General features: G+C 37.6%; 1 protein-coding gene across 10 annotated transcripts in view; it reads right to left on the reverse strand.

Annotated features, from left to right (window-relative positions):
• Positions 1-374: 374 nt before the first annotated feature.
• The window catches only part of LOC102939338 (meiosis-specific coiled-coil domain-containing protein MEIOC), a 41379-nt gene continuing 24770 nt past the window's right edge, over positions 375-16983 (reverse strand). For all 10 annotated transcript variants that reach the window (XM_037891232.1, XM_037891233.1, XM_037891231.2 and 7 more), the window contains 4 exons: positions 12779-14579; positions 11371-11505; positions 11059-11239; positions 375-6939 (listed from right to left, as the gene is read on the reverse strand). In XM_037891232.1, coding sequence (XP_037747160.1) covers positions 6683-6939; positions 11059-11239; positions 11371-11505; positions 12779-14579 — 2374 coding nt within the window. In that variant the 3' untranslated portion in view covers positions 375-6682. The remainder of the gene's footprint in view (positions 6940-11058; positions 11240-11370; positions 11506-12778; positions 14580-16983) is intronic.

Below are 16983 nucleotides of genomic sequence, written 5' to 3' on the forward strand. Positions count from 1 at the left end.
AACAGAAATTGATTTGTGATGCTTTGTGAAATAATTACAGCTAAATTGTACATCAACTTATCCAACAAGATTGAATTCCCTTGCAGTAATCTCACTCGCGCAGGGGGAAAAGAGAGGTGAAAAAAGAGGTGAAAGTTACTTAGGTTATTTACTAACCCCTTCTCCTTTTATGTATTATCAATTATTAGTTTATTAATTCATTTAAGTTTTGATGTTTAGAAAGATTCTGCACCTCATACATGTGATCTCACACCTGGAAACTGGAATAATGGATATTGCTCGTTAACACTGACCCATGTAAAACAAGTATTACCCATTGACATCTGGTGTTCCCACCACCACACATACATTTACTGAAATAATACAATCAGTGATTTAAAATACGAAATAGTTTAATTATTTTTATAACTGTAAGTGTTACCCAGAACATACAACAGGTCTTTTCAGTGAATTACAAAAAAAACCCCAAACAAACAAGAAACACCTCGCATATAGAACAGCAGCTGATAAGTAACATGAGTTGAACTGAATAAAACAATAGTTGTAACTATTTATTAGCCACATACATACAACACAACTGATTATTTAAATAAGGAAACAATCACATACATAAAAAAAATGCTAGAAAATTACACTGGCCATGATTTATTACAGGATTCTCATAAATCTGTGACTTTCATACATGTAATACAAACCTTAGCATCTCTTTCTACTGTTGTACCTTTTTCTTAATATAAACCATATTTAAGTGTACACATCATGGTAGGTTACATTACACAAGTGAACACAATCTAGCCGCAAGGCTCCCTGGTATTCCACATAAGAGAGCTGTCTAACCGAAAACAAAAAATGCACACCAAATTCACTAGTTAAGGTGTATCAACTTTCTAAAATAGCAAAGTATGTCCCAACAGAAATCTGTGTAGTATAAATAACCTTTTTTAAAGTTAAGTGTTACACAAGAGGTAGAAGTGATATTTTTGCAACGTTCATTAAATATCCAGTTATTTTACAGAAACACTGAAATAAGCCTAAATTGACTAATCATTAAGTATTAACAATTGACATCTTGCTTCTTTTAGTTAAATGTATACTTCCACTTATTTCTGTTGGGTCTACTAAATGGATTAACTCACAATAGCTTTCTTCAGTAATATTTCACTAACAGTGTAAAATTTGTTTTTAATTAAATGAGATTGACCAACATACATGTAAAAGATATACTTCAGACACTAAACAGTATATTAAAATATAGACACTATTAGTCTTTGTATATGTCATAAAAATAAAAGTAAACTTATTTTCCCCATATATATTGGAAATAGCCTAATTTTGTGGGGGAAAAAAACCCTAGGTTCATTAAGTTATTACTGTGCATACACAAGTTTTAGACCAGTTTTATTTTGTACAGTAAAAAATGTAAAGCAACCTTTATCTGGAATTGATTTTTTTAAAGTTGACACTGGTCTATCCTTGCTCTCATTAGTTAGCTTTCATATAGTATATGCAAACAATTTCCTTTTTAAAGCTTATCTGGCAAATAAGAAGCAGAGGAATTATAGTTTCACTTCCCCAATTCTAAAAAAGTTGCTCAAAACTACTTTATTCCATACATTTTCAACTTCTAACAACAAAGGCTAAATAAATACATTATAATGCACCTTATTTTTTTGCACCTTTAATTGTAGTATTGCTAAGAAAGAAAAATGAGTCACCACGCTATAAAATTGACAGATTTGGTTGCACTATTAAAAAGTAAAAAACTAAAGAAAAAGAAAGTGCTTTTTAAAAGCAAATTGTAAAACAATTTATCATAAAAAAGTAACTTCATAGATACACAGTTTTTCCTTTTATAATTATTTATACATTTCCACAAAACAGAAAAGTGCTGGTGATTGAGACAGATAAAACTGCACAAGAAACAAATCAAGATCTTAACACGGTTAAGGCTGTATTTCTATCCAGGCAAATCAGGATAAAACAAGGTGCAAATTTCTCAAAAGCCTATTGATTTAACTCAGCCAAAGCATCTTACAGTAGGTACATTCCTCAGCTTTAAATGAAAGCAGACTATTCCTCCTAACTCCAAGATGTTACTATGTTTAAAAACCTTACAATAAAGTTAGGAAAAACATATGTTTCTGGAGTTTCTTGGTACCTAATGTTCAACATGAACTGCAAAGCCTGCATATACAAAAACTTAAATAGTAAAGACTTAGGTCAGTAAAACAGTAAACCCAACTGAAGTCAGTATCTGGCAAAACTATTGACTTCAATGGAAGCAGGATCGTGAACAATTTCTGTGTAGCCTTAATTTCAAATGCATTTACATTTAAAGACACATTTGAAAGTTAGCTCCTCCATCATATCAGCCTAATATACCAGTGTGTGGTGTTCCTGCTCTCTTTTTCAGTTGAGGTCAACTCTTGCAGAGTTGAAAAAGAATCCTGAACTCAAGTTTTCACAAATTAGCGGAGACCTGCACATTTTACAAAAGCCAATTCTACTCAAATGTCCTGAACGGAAAGGAGAATTAATTTAAAGCTCACTTCTCAGACCCTACAAAAAAACACACCAGTCATCTTTTGGATTGCCTCAGAATCCATCATTTTGACATAAAGCTGCACAGAGCACAGACAGAAAATGAAACCAGCTTTCAGAGCAGGTCAGAAAATGGCATTGTGTTTTATATTATCTTTTAAAAATAATTCTAAAGGGTTTTACATTTTATTCATAGTAATACTGTATAGCAATTAAAAAAACCCAAACACATCCAACTTCCTATAGGCCATCTCCTTAGTTCAGTGAGAACCAGTAGCTGTGACTTCACAAAAGGATGTGTTCCGAGAATGTCACATTGAATAGTGTTGAAAGCTATGGTTTCAGGCCGAGGAGAACTGAGATGAAAAAACCCGAACGTTAGTTATGTGCTAAATGCCCTTCACTATCAGGGACATTGAGCACAAATGAATTTTACTTCATTTAAAAAAAAGTAACCATCACTGTTTCCACAAATGGAGGAGAGCAAAAGGCAGAAGATGAGGCCCTGTAGAAAGCACCTGGTTTGTTGTAAAGACTTCTTGATCCTGGAGATCCCCTCTGTTGGGACATGGCACCATACAGAACAGCCACATTCCCGGACAATCTCACTTCCCTTAATGCTGACAAATTAATACTGATCTCATTAGTGTTAACTTACACCAGTTCTATCACAATAGCTTTACTATCATAGGGACTCTGGGGATGTAGAGGAGGAGAGGCAAAGGCACAGGTGCTAAACATATTGGTGGAACAGTACTCATTTTGCAGCAGGCCATACACTTTCTGTGGGGGGAACAAAAAAGTGGAAATAGGAAACAACCACAAGCTTCTAGTCCACTATCAGGGGAATAACCCATAAAAGGGATGTTAGCTGGTGATTTTTAAGTCTATACTGTATTGTGTTATCAATTTAGGATCTTAAAGTTTCAGCCCTATTCTAATAAAATAAATACAATTGTATTTTAACTAACATGATCTGAACAAGAATTCTTAAACATTCTGCACTCTTGGAACTGAGCTGACTAGTATTGTGGACTAGCCGCAGTGCACACTCAGCACCCTCATCCCCACACTTAACCGCACACCTGAAATGTGTGAGCCAATTAGAAGAAAAAAGGACAGGATGGGGTGAAAACTTTTCAAACAGAAAAATTCACCGTATACTGTTTGATTGCTCCACAAACTGAAAAACTCACACACCGCTATCCACTTTAATCCAGACTGCTAACTAATAACCCAGGTCTGCTTCCCCTGAAGTCAATAACATGAGACTAGGGTTAGGCTCTAACAAACCAGAAAGGAAATGATATTTATTCACCTGAAGCTCTGAATGGAATATGTATGGAAACTGCTTTTCATTATCAAGTCAAACAGTAGTCAATTAGGAACACTATATGACTGCACAGAACTATTGTAATCCCAAACTTACACTGGTAAACTTCCAGAAGACAGTATTTCCCCCCTGAAATATAGAAGAATGTGTAGCAAACCAAAAACAGAACGGAAGCGTCTTGAAAGAATTTTTGTTTTTACATGTCAATGATGTTAATTGTTTAAGTATTTCAAGAAATGGGCAGAAAAATTTCCATACTAAGAGGACCATCAGATAGTTCACATTTTAAGAAGAATACAGGCCGGTCAAGTCAAAAAGAATTAAATGTGCACATGTTGCATTTGTGGGCAACACAACTAAACTCTGTTATGAATACACTTGACTTGTGGCAACGCTCAACAGCTATGGTGCCTTACACATGTTAAAGAGTCCATAACTGGACAATGAAATATTATGCAAGAAAAACACTAATACCATATGCTACGTTAGCTATAGTCAAATGCAGCTACATTTGACCCCTTTAAATGTATTATTAAATTGCAACAGAAAGCTAAAGTGAGCATACACAGTTACTTACCGTTTTTGAAAAATAAGACTTTTAAAGGCACATTAACTATATTATGAACTGATTAAGATCACATTCCTGCACAATAACTTACATACAAACAATACAATAAGGACCTAATATGCCCAATACATTCAATACTACAAAACAATCCTGCAAGACTACAAATTATTCTGTAAATAGAAACGCAAATCAAGACTTTCAAATACTATGTTAACAGGAAACAGAAATCGTAACTTAAATTCCAACAACTCAAATACTGTAAACTCTGAAAATGTTTCAAACCACTAACTATAGCTTCACAAAAACACATTTGACCTTCAGATATTAGTGCAAACAGATTTTGCACACGCACACACACGCGCACACACACACACACAGACAGCACTGAAATAATTCTCTTCAGTACCAATTTTTAGTTTTAGACTAAGGCTTAAAAATATCCACTGAAATGGATTAAGTTTTCTTTAGAAAACGTGGAGCATACTTTTAATAAGATTCTGCCTTCTAATGATTCTTTTGTTTAATCAGTGGATCAAAATGAGGCTTTAGTGACTTCCTGTTCTACAAAATGATGCACTCATCACCTCATTATCATTAACAATGGTACGACCACTGGTACTATATTGGTACTAATAGAACTATAAGACTACAGATGTTCTAGAAACATTCACAGGTCCAAAATTACAGACTGTTTGGAATATTTAGCAAGTACATGTATATGCAAACAGAATTATATATTTATCAAGAAAGTGTCAAATTCAATATCATAACATCATGAAACACAGATAAATCTTCATTTTAAGTCTTTGCACTTTTTCTCCTGTCCTCAACATAATTATTTTTTAAAACAAGAACTGCTCTCCAAAGCCATTCATCAATATACTAACACCTAAGAACACACTTGGTAATTAGTACATTTTGAAAGACAATCTAACATTAAGACACGATTGATAAAGCATTAAAATACTCATATGAATATGAATTATTCATCCTTTTCTAATTCTTACTCTGTACATTCACATTGATACGTAACACTTCTGATTGTCTAAGCCCCAGAATGAAGACTAGTAAATAGCAATTAAACATATGAAATCTTCTCATGCTAAAACAAATCAATTAAACAGCTTTGGTAACCTAGTATAGTTAGCTTTGTGTAAATATCTTGCAAACATCCCTACCCCTCAAAAAACCCCTATATACTGTGTGTATTTATATATATAATATACATAGTTCCTGAGTAAATCATTAAATCTGATTATTAGGAAGGTTTGGCAAAAGACCCAACTGTATATTATTAAAATAGAATTTTAAATAAACATTTAATCAAAACATTAAAATAAATATGGAATGTTTCTGAAAATTAAAATACCATAAACATATTATTAACCATGTAATTTTTCATTAAGTGCATACTTACTGTTTTTAACCATTAGGCATCAGTAAATCTAATTTCTAAGTCTGAGTAACAATTTTATGTTAACTGCCAACTGTATTTTAATGCAATATACTGCAACTCTAAAAATTCCTTAAATTAGTTCTTCATTTATTTATTATGTAAAAATTTTGCCACAAGGATTATACTATGGGAACTTTTGGTTTAGATTAGTCCAGCTGGAAACTTTTAATTGGCAGAACAAGCAGGTCATGTAACTAACGTTAAACTCTGATTATTCCAGTCAGACTCTTGGCAATTACCTGAAAGATTTGACACCCTGTCACAATAGCAAAGCAGAAGTGTGGACTATTCAGTGTTGAGTGACAGTACAAACAATTACATTTTTTAGCAATCATTCTGGCACTTAAAAGAATACATAATGGTGCAAAACCCCCAATAATTATGGAATACCGTTTAAAAATGACATTTCTAAAGAATGCTAAATTTTAAAACTAACAAATGAAGAAAAGAATCAAAATTAGCTTAGCCACTCACTGGTTTCTCAGATCATGGCTTGGGTCACAGCTGATACATAGCTTTGGCTAAGTGGTCAAGAAAATGATCAGCTATTGCCCAGTTCCCCTTATTAATAAAATCTTTATCTTACATAGAAGACACTGCAAGACCAGCAATATTAAAACTGCAATAACACTATTACAAGAAATATTTGTCAACACCAGAATCACAGTAATAAAATTGCAGCACTGATCAGTTGAGTTATCCTCATTTTTTCTGATAACCTAGCAAAAAAAGTTCTCCATAGCACAATGCAATTCACTTTCTTCCTTTTTTTTTTTCTGCACAGTTATTCAGAAATCTGTATGGGTTCCTCACGTTTCTCTTTTTTGCTTCCCTGGTCTTCAGGATCTGCACTATTTTTTTCTTGTGTGCTTGTGTTTCCTGGACAAAGCTCTTGCAATGCCCTTTCGACCTCCTCCTGTTTCACTGGAGTGCTTAAGGAGGTTTTTGGTAGAGTCATCTGCAGTGCACACCATAAAGCAGTACGAGCCTTGCGTGTGGAAACAGCTAACTCTTTAATGGCAGCTGCCAGAGCAAGAACATCTACAAAGACAAGAACATGCAACCACATCACAACAGAACTAATAAACCACCATGACATCTATTGATTAGACAAAAATCTCTTGAATTCAGCCAACACTTTGTATTATAGTAATGACAGGTTTCAGAGTAGCAGCCGTGTTAGTCTGTATTCGCAAAAAGAAAAGGAGGACTTGTGGCACCTTAGAGACTAACAAATTTATTTGAGCATAAGCTTTCGTAAGCTACAGCTCACTTCATCGGATGCATCTGCCATAAGCTCCACTGAATGCATCTGACGAAGTGAGCTGTAGCTCATGAAAGCTTACGCTCAAATAAATTTGTTAGTCTCTAAGGTGCTACAAGTACTCCTTTTATTATAGTAATGTAATTCCAAGAAACTGTGGGAAAGATTGCACCCTGTTATTAAAGAACCACATTTCCAATATTTCTTTAGTTATATTCTAGGCTTTCCAATGCACCGAAGTTATGAGATAAATTCAGACTCCAGAACATGGGCTGTTGGTGACAAATGGTGCTGACATACAAAGCAGGGGGGAAAAAAAGAAAAAAAGAACTTTGTACTAAAAATTTCCTTTCCTTCAAGATAGTGTGACAACTTACATGTTATCATTCACTGAGTTCAGCCCATTCACAACAAAGGAATTATTGAACACCCTACAGGAGATTTAATCCCAAACCTGCAAGTCCTATACCAGGGGTCGGCAACCGGCGGCACGCATGCCAAAGGCGGAACACGAGCCGATTTTTACTGGCACGCTGCTGCCAGCCGGGGTCCCGGCCGCCGCCCCTGCTCAGCCTGCTGCCAGCCTGAGTGAACAGAACCCCAGGCCGGCAGCGGGCTGAGCGGGGCCGGTGGCTGGGACCCCGGCTGGCAGGAGCTGGCGGACGGAACCCCAGACCAGTGGTGGGCTGAACGTCTCAGCCCGCCCTCGGTCTGGGGCTCTGTCCGCCGGTGCAGTGTGTTAAATTTCTCCCCGTAGGCATGTGCTACTTGCGGAGCACCAGGACTGGCATCCGTAAATAGTACACCGTCAGCAGCACATTCCTATGGAGAGAAATGTAATACACTACACTGGGTAGAGAAGGCTGTGCCCCCCCAAACAGCCGGCCCACTTCCCTCCCCCGACTGCCCCCCTCATAACCTCTGACCCATCCAACACCGCCCCTGCTCCTTGTCCCCCCCCCCTCCTGGGACCTCCTGCCCCCTGACTATCCCCCTCAGAACCCTCCACCCATCCAATCCCCCTGCTGCTTGTCTCCTGACCACCCCCTCCGGGATCCCACCCCCCCCCATCCAAGCCCCCCTGCTCCCTGACTGCCCCAACCCCTATCCACAGCCCCGACCCCTGACAGGCCCCTTGGGACGCCCACGCCTATCCAATCACCCCTGTTCTCTGTCCCCTTACCATGCCGCTCAGAGCATCAGGACTGGCAGCCGTAAGCGGTACACTGTAAGTAGCACATTCCTATGGGGAGCAATTTAATACACTACACCCATCCCCGCTCAGCCTGCTGATGGTCTGGAGTTCTTAAAATATGTTCTCTCACCCCTTATCAAAAGTTACACTACAATTAGCTTAAAAACTTGAAAACTTAAAAACTCTGTCTGTATATTACAGAAATCGTTAAAAATGTATAATGTTAATAAATACATAGGTTTGATGAAACAAAGTAGTTGTACTTATGTGCCTGCACTTAATTTGTGTTTTCGATGATTTACCTTCTAAAAAAATCTTGCATGTCTCGCACCCCCAGAAAGGGCATCCTGCACCCTCAGGGTGCGTGCACCCCAGGTTAAGAACCACTGCACTAAACTGGTAAGATCTGCATTTTAATTTAATTTTAAATGAAGTTTCTTAAACATTTTAAAAACCTTGTTTACTTTACATACAACAATAGTTTAGTTACATAATATAGACTTACAGAGAAAGACCTTCTAAAAATGTTAAAATGTATTACTGGCACGTGAAACCTTAGAGTGAATAAATGACAACTTGGCACACCACTTCTGAAAGGTTGCCGACCCCTGTCCTATACCTACCCTTCCTGCTTGGTTTTAAAAAAGTAAACTGGAGCTTCACCTGACAGAGATAGCCAATGCCTCACTCAGTGAGTAAGTCCACCCTTCATCCTTCAGTCATAGACCAGACTGACCAACACTTAAGAAATACACCCTGGATGCACTTGAATTGGCTAGTATCCACTATGAAATCTTTAGGGTTCCCAGCAAGCTAGCAATAAATCACTTTCAGTCTCATTGATCTCAAACCAAGATATCGGCCCCTAAGCAATCTGGATTTACCCAAGAACATGGAGCAAAAATTGTATTACTGGCACAGATGGATGTTCTCTTGATGTAGATGGATGGAGGGCAGCCTTCCACCTTTATCCTGGCTCTCTCTGCAACATTTAACATGATCAATCACGATATACTGCTCTGTGTAAGATACTTATTCCTTGTGGATAATCATAACGATTCAAGAAATCACAAAGGAGAAAACACCTTGAAAGACTAACTCTTGTCTTGTCTCCTTGTAAGATCTAATCTTCAGTTTGCCTGTATAGGATGAGCGGTCTTTCTTGTTGCATCTGGACCGGTTGAAAGGAGATACAAGATTTATAGTATGTATGGTCTTTCTGGAGAACATGTGTGGAGGTAGACAATGACTTTGTCCTACTTGAAATTCTCCGCCATTCTTGTCTGGGTTACACAGATCACAATCACCACTACGAAAGTAGCAACTGCTTGCTTGAAAAATATAACCCACGGATGAAGCCAAAGCTGCCTTTTAACTCGTGCACTACCCACGAAGGGTCTGGCTAGAAATGTGATTGGGGCTAGCATGAATAAAACTGCCAGAGATATTTGTCATTAAAAAAAACAATTCTTTTGTCCTTGTTTGGGATAAGTTCCTCCAAACATGCAACTGCAGTGGAAGTCTACAAGAATCTGTCTACTCGCTCAAATGTGGATTTTTTTTTATTACAGCTTTTCCAGTCTGTCTGACATCTTTAAGAGGAAAAAGTCCACAGGATCAGGATGGTCTTATTTTTCAGCTGAGACTGTGGATTCCACTTTTGGAGTCTGGACATACGGCCTTTTCCATGTGGAATTTACTTACTTTCAATTAACTGCCGAATACAACTTCTGTTCTTGGCGGTGAACTCGAACTCTTCAACACCAAGATCTGGGGGTAAAGCCTGTTCTTTTCACTGCTAGCAGGGAAGTACTAGCCCACAATATGCTTACCTTAGGATCCTGGGCTTCTATCTTACACAAAGAGTTATCCTCCTCCCTCCTCTTCCTTTTTTCTTTTTTTTTTTAAACAAAGCAAAAACAAAGAAACCCAACTTTTCTTTTTCTTTTTTTTTTTGGTGCCTCCAAATTGGATAGTTGGGCTCCCAACAAAAGAGGACTGGTTTTGATTCACCAGTGCACTTGACTCCTGTCATCAAACAGTCTTGCTTGCTATACCTCGGCAGAAGCTGCCAATCAGGCCAAATTTGTAGTGGTTTTGTGACAAACAAAACATCAATTAATAAGCAGTGTAAGACCAAGGAAATTTTCACTGTGTAAGCTAAGAAGGATGAAAGCCCACTCTCAATCACTATTAATGACGAAGCTCAATTTGTTAAAATGAGTACAACCTAATTAAGGATGGTGAATTGCTTACTTGGCAGATATTTTTGTTTGGTATCAATTCCCAGTCATAGGCTACCTTTTTACAGCGATAACTCTCATATCCCCTGCCTGTTAAATAGCAGCATGCATTGAAACAAGTAGGAATTCATCCAGAGTCTTTAACAAAATCTGATTATTTAATATAATAAAGAGGGCTTTTTTTTTTTTAAACCAAGAAAATATCTTGTGACAAGAAGGGGTCTAAAAATCAACAACACAAAACAGAATAAAGTCTATGCAGAAATTACCTGATACAAGTGAGGGGGATTTTTCTCTTTTAAAGTCAAAGGCACACATATAGAGAAAGTTTCTGTTTAAGGGAGTAAGTCTACTTGTTACCATTAAAACAACATTTAAAATGTGTTACAAATTGAACTGAATACAAATTGGAAAAAAAACCAAATTTTTAGAACTACAAAGCAATCAAAAGTATTTACCTTTTTCATTATTATAGCGAGGTGCTCCTTGTCTCTGTGGATTGGCAGCATTGACAATCTCATCTTTCCGCCTCGCTTGTGTAACATGAATGGCTTCTAAATGATGTTCCAGAGCTTTGGATATATTCCCATGGACAGGAGTACCGCGAAGCCTTTCCATTTTTCCTATTAAGGTGAGCACCTAACGAATATATTTCAAACACCAAAAACAATTAATTTTTTAAAATCCTACACAAAATATAATAAACCCACAAACATATAACCTGATGTTACTAATCCCTGCAGAAGATTCCATGCTGTAAGTATGCTTACTCTGGCCTGTTCTCGTAACTGGTCCACAATCAAACGATCCACTCGTGAAGGGTTAGCAGGAAGTCGAGAAACAGGAGTGTTATTTGAGCTAGATACCCGCTTTCCTGGAAAGTTTCTTGCAAGATCAGCTTCAGTCTGAAGAGAAAACACATACCTTTAAAATATTTAGAACGGAGTTTCATCCTATAGCCTAAGCTTTTCTATTTTTTCACTACTACATGGATGGATGAGATGTGTCTGCTGTTTAAGTCTCTGGAGGCATTTAAAACTATAAGAAGTCATGATTAAACTTTAAATTGCCAACAACTGGCTGTAAATATAAGGGTACTTCCAAAAATTCCAAGTACTACTTTAAAGCATAAATCTAGAATCAACATTTGTAATCAACAAACAAAATTACCTTTACAATGTTAACCAGTCTTGGGTACAGATACAAGTAAATAGAAGGATCTTGCACAGTCCTTGGAAGGTTAAACTGTAGCTTTGTCACACCAAATTAGAGATGTGAATTCCCAACTGCCTACTGACAACATTTTGTTAAGGGCTCTCAGATGGTCAAATCCAGGAACTACTAGCAAGTACATAAGATGTCCTCAATTGCTGCAGTGGTTGTGTTTGAAACCCCCAAGGATAATCCCAGGTTTAACATATTGGTTTTGAGAAGATATCAGCCCTGAAAAGTCATCCACATGGACATGAAACTCACCTATGACTACAGGCCTAAGCAAAGCCCAATACCGGGCAGATAAAGATGGGACAAAGCCAAAATAATATGTTTTAGAGTGACATGTCTCTTATATTTGAAGTCAGATATAAACAACCATCCTCTTGGCCCTCCCTCAGTTCATGCTGAACTGAGTACTATCCAAAAATAGCTGGACTAATAAAGGCCCTGCTTTATCAACCATTCAGGCTTTAGCTGTACAAGTCACATCAGCGGCCTCTTCCACGATCCATGGATAGTGGTAACTATTGGCTACCAAACTTGCACTGAACAACATGAACCGAAGAATAGGATCCATGCCACCAGATAATATAAGACCTTTGGCCAAAGAGGGTACTTGGTTAAGCAACCACTGGTGTCAGGTGTAATTTAGTTCAAGAAAATTACTGCTGAATAAGCAGTCCTAACTCCTGTGCCGCTGAAAAATGAAAGGTGAACCTCAGTCTCACGCACAATTGTACGACATTCACACTGTTTGGTATCTTCTTACAATTTTGTATACTCAAAATAGATGGTTGTAGATGGGGCTCAAAATATTTAGAGTGGAATTAAAGTCACAATATTTCAAAAAGGCAGCAAGACTGGCTCCTTTTTACCAGTAAGATGCAGGAATTTCTACTCTACCTAGCTGTTCCTTTATAATCACCATCCTACATACAAGTCTATCATGGTATATATTATTACCTTTTTCCTCTCCTTCTCCAGAGCTCTCCACTGTTCATAACACTCCTCCAGTCGAATATGAAGCTCATTAGCAGGTCCACTGCGATTTCTTGGAGGCCTATACTTGTTAAAAGGAGTTGGAAAGGCAAAGTATGGCGCACTTAATTCCCCACAAAATAGGTCGTTAATGAAGGGATTCAAATGGTTAAAATCATCATAGTGAAAAAGATCAACAAGTTCCGAGAATGGAAATGGTGATGGAGGAAAAGCAAAATTATTTGCTGATGGAAAAGGATGGGGATTAAATGGAGTAAAATTGGGATTTTGCTTAAAATCAGACATTAATGGGAAAGAAGGAAGAAAAGAAGGATTGATGAAATCTGACACGTTGCCACCATTCTGTTCTTGCTTCTTTCGGAACATGTTGAACTGTTGCTGATTTTGCCCTGCATACCCAGGATGGGGTATCCAATTCCTTCTACCTCTTCTTTCATCTTTATTACAGTTATCTTGGTTTTGCTTTTTGCGAAACCTATGATACTTTTCAGACTCATCACTTGCAGAATTCTGCTGTGTTAACCAGTTGTGTGACAAATTAACGGGTATTTTACGATACTGGCCTTTATTAGTCAATGAATCATGCTGGGAATGTCCAATAGGTTTAATTTGTTTCTGATTTTCTGCAAAGAAATTTGAACCGCCCAAGTTACTAGGAACACTATTTGATATTTGTAACCTTCCATCTTTCCTTGAAGAGGGCACTGGTGACAACTGTGAGTAATAAGAGGGCTGGGTTACAGACTGATGTGTTGGAGATCCACTGGACATAGTTGAAACCCCAGAAGAGGACTGTGGGCTTGTTACTACTTGGTTTTGCTTCCTATATGCAATATCTGATGTAGATGTGGGACTTAAGATTTTACCATCCAGCCACGTATGTCCACGGTAAGGTGAATGAAAATTTCCATTTTGTTGAGCAGTTTTTACAGATAAATGATATTCAGAAGGTTTACGAGAACATTCTTTAGGATTAATATGGCTCTTACATTCAGAGTTATTACAGGTTTCTCCCAAATTGAAGCTATTATGGCCATTTTGCAAGTGAGTTTCCTGTGGGTTTCTATTTGTTCCTCCAGGAAAACTATTTTCTTTAGTAAATGGTTGATTGAAAAAATAGAGCGATTGGTGAATAGATGGCTGTGATTTATGAGAAGTTGTAAAATCTTCATATCTTTTAGAAAACAAATGGTTGTCCTGGAACACTTTGCCCCAAGTGCCATTAGCATCATTGGAGTACTTTGCTTGCTCTTGTTTGTCATTTTTCGTAAGTTTGCCTCTTGCTCTGTCAGTTTCCCAATACTCTTTCTGAATACCAGTGCCATCTTTAATTCTGCATTGAGAAGAAAAATTACTAAAATCAGAGCAGTTCTTTTCACTGTCTCCATTTAATTTCATCTTATCGTAATTGCACACGTGCTGATTAAATTGTACATTCTGAAATGCTAATCCTTCTTGCTGAATTACGGCATTATTTTCAAAAGCAGAATTTTCAGGGTAAATGTTCAAGATATCATCAGATGGCTGAGTATAAGGGTCAGAAGGAGAAAGCCAAGACTCTATAAGATGAAGGTCTTCAAATCCTCTGTGTAAAGTCTCCACATCAGATGACTTTTGCAAGTGTCCTTGATAATAGCTCTGTGTGCCAATCAGGTTTGGAAAATCTTTACTTTGTAAAGGGTGCTTAGAAGACAGACCTGAGAAGTCACCATTGTTTCCAATGTCAGATGCCCACATAGGGGGAAACAATCTCGACAGAGAATTCCTGTAACAAATAGAATTGCACTTTTAAGAATGACCAAACACATTTATGTTACATTATAGCTTTGTTCAGAGTTTAGTGTTTTTTCAAAATGCAAAGCTACTACTAAAACCTTTGCTAAAGATATAATTTCAAGAAGTTTTGTCACAGAAATCAGCAATAAAAAACTACTAGTGTACTAGACTGTTGACAGCCTATAATTATTTCCTAAAGTCTATTTTTTATTGTTTTTTCTAGTCACATTTTGGTGCTTCAATCACTACTATTTGCCCTTCATAATCTTCAGAGACTTAATTATTTATTCTTTAAGAGTTTCTGTATTGACATTTGAACTTATATAGCACTTTCCATAGAAAGATTCCATAGTATTCTAAAACAAAATTAAGCCTCACAACATCTCCGCAAAGTTGATTCCATGTTCTGCAGTAATTCTTATTTCTTTAATTACATTTTCCTTGTTCAAAAGTATGTTTTTGCCCCCACCAAGAAAACATTTATTTAAAATCCTTGCTATAAGGTTTTCTAATCATTGTTTTAAATATACACATCATCCTGCTCGATGTTTAACAATATTCGTAAGCTGTCAGATACAGATTTGACTGCTGTAATAGTTGAAAATGTCTGATGGCCTCCCCTCTTAGCAATCTTCTATGACAGGGGTGGCCCACATGTGGCTCTTCAGAAGTTAATATGCGGCTCCTTGTCTAGGCACCGACTCCAGGGCAGGAGCTACAGGTGCCAATGTTCCAATGTGCCGGGGGGTGCTCATTGCTCAACCCCTGGCTCTGCCGCAGGCCCTGCCCCCACTCCACCCCTTCCCGCCCCCTCCCCTGAGCCTGCAGTGCCCTCGCTCCTCCCCCCACAGCCTCCTGCACACCACAAAACAGCTGATCAGGAGATGTGGGAGGCGCTGATCGGCAGGGCTTCCTCAGAACATGTTAGTCTACAGGACCTTAAGTTTAAAATTTGCTTTAAAAATATTTCATTAGTGGGTTGCTGAAGATTATAAAAATCACATCTCTAAAAAATCCTTGCATAGATTTTTAGATACACAATCTGAGTATTCAACTTTAGCCTTAAATGCTTGGCTCTTCAGACATATAGTTTTTTAAATAAATCCTTCAAAAGGCCACCCTTATCTAAAATACACATGTGAGCCTGGGCTGCCATCAGGCATAGGGGCACCAGTTTAATAATATTGCATAGGGCCCCATAAATCCTAAGGACAGCCCTGAGAGGAGGGCAACAAAAATGATTGGGGGGCTGGAGCACAAGACTTATGAGGAGAGGCTGATGGAACTGGGATTATTTAGTCTGCAGAAGAGAAGAATGAGGCGGGATTTGATAGCTGCTTTCAACTACCTGAAAGGGGGTTCCAAAGAGGATGGCTCTAGACTGTTCTCAGTGGTAGCAGATGACAGAATGAGGAGTAATAGTCTTAAGTTGCAGAGGGGGAGGTTTAGGTTGGATATTAGGAAAAACTTTTTCACTAGGAGGGTGGTGAAGCACTGGAATGGGTTACCTAGGGAGGTGGTGGAATCTTCTTCCTTTGAAGTTTTTAAGGTCAGGCTTGACAAAGTCCTGGATGGGATGATTTAATTGGGTATGGGTCCTGCTTTGAGCAGGGAGTTGGACTAGATGACCTCCTGAGGTCCCTTCCAACTCTGATATTCTACGATTCTATACCCAAAATATGAGCTCTTCTTGGGGACAATCAAAATTATGGCTCTTATCACTATGCATTATCAATATATCATTGCTTCTCTTTATAAAGGAAAGACATTCCAAAATTCATGACAGTAATAAAAGGGAGTACCTCCTTTGCTGGTGTATTCCCACAACTTTATGACATTGTCTTTTGAATAAGCATCTCATCAGTATAGCACTCAAAGTGCCATATTATTTTCTTCTGTTACATACAAATATTTTTTGCATTTGGAAAACAAAAATGGTAGAAATTTAACTTTCATGTTCCTACAATATAATCTGTATAGATCCCACTAGCAAACTTAATCACAGTTGTATAATTAAAAGTATTATTTAGTCAGGACCCAAAAGTATGCTAGGTACCTTGCAGAACATAAATCTGGTCCCTCCTCCCAAATAGTTTGCAGTCTAAAAAGACAAGACAGACGGATGATGTGGGAAGAGATACAATACTAATGTTTTGCTTCTGATGTTATCCCTGTAAGTTTATTGAAGAAAAAAAAAATACTGATTTGCAGGACTGGCTACTGTTCGGGGCGGGGGGGGAGGGGGTATTCTTTGTTTTCTTAGATATTACAGTTCATAAATCCTGGAAATATATAAACAATTCAAAGCATTCTGAAATGTATTTGTATGTGTAGATATAAAAATCTTAGCATTTTATATTGATTGATCAGTGCTGCTAAATCATTTTGAGGAA

The sequence above is a fragment of the Chelonia mydas genome, chromosome 2, assembly GCF_015237465.2.
Source record: "Chelonia mydas isolate rCheMyd1 chromosome 2, rCheMyd1.pri.v2, whole genome shotgun sequence".
In the NCBI taxonomy this organism is placed as follows: Eukaryota; Metazoa; Chordata; order Testudines; family Cheloniidae; genus Chelonia; species Chelonia mydas.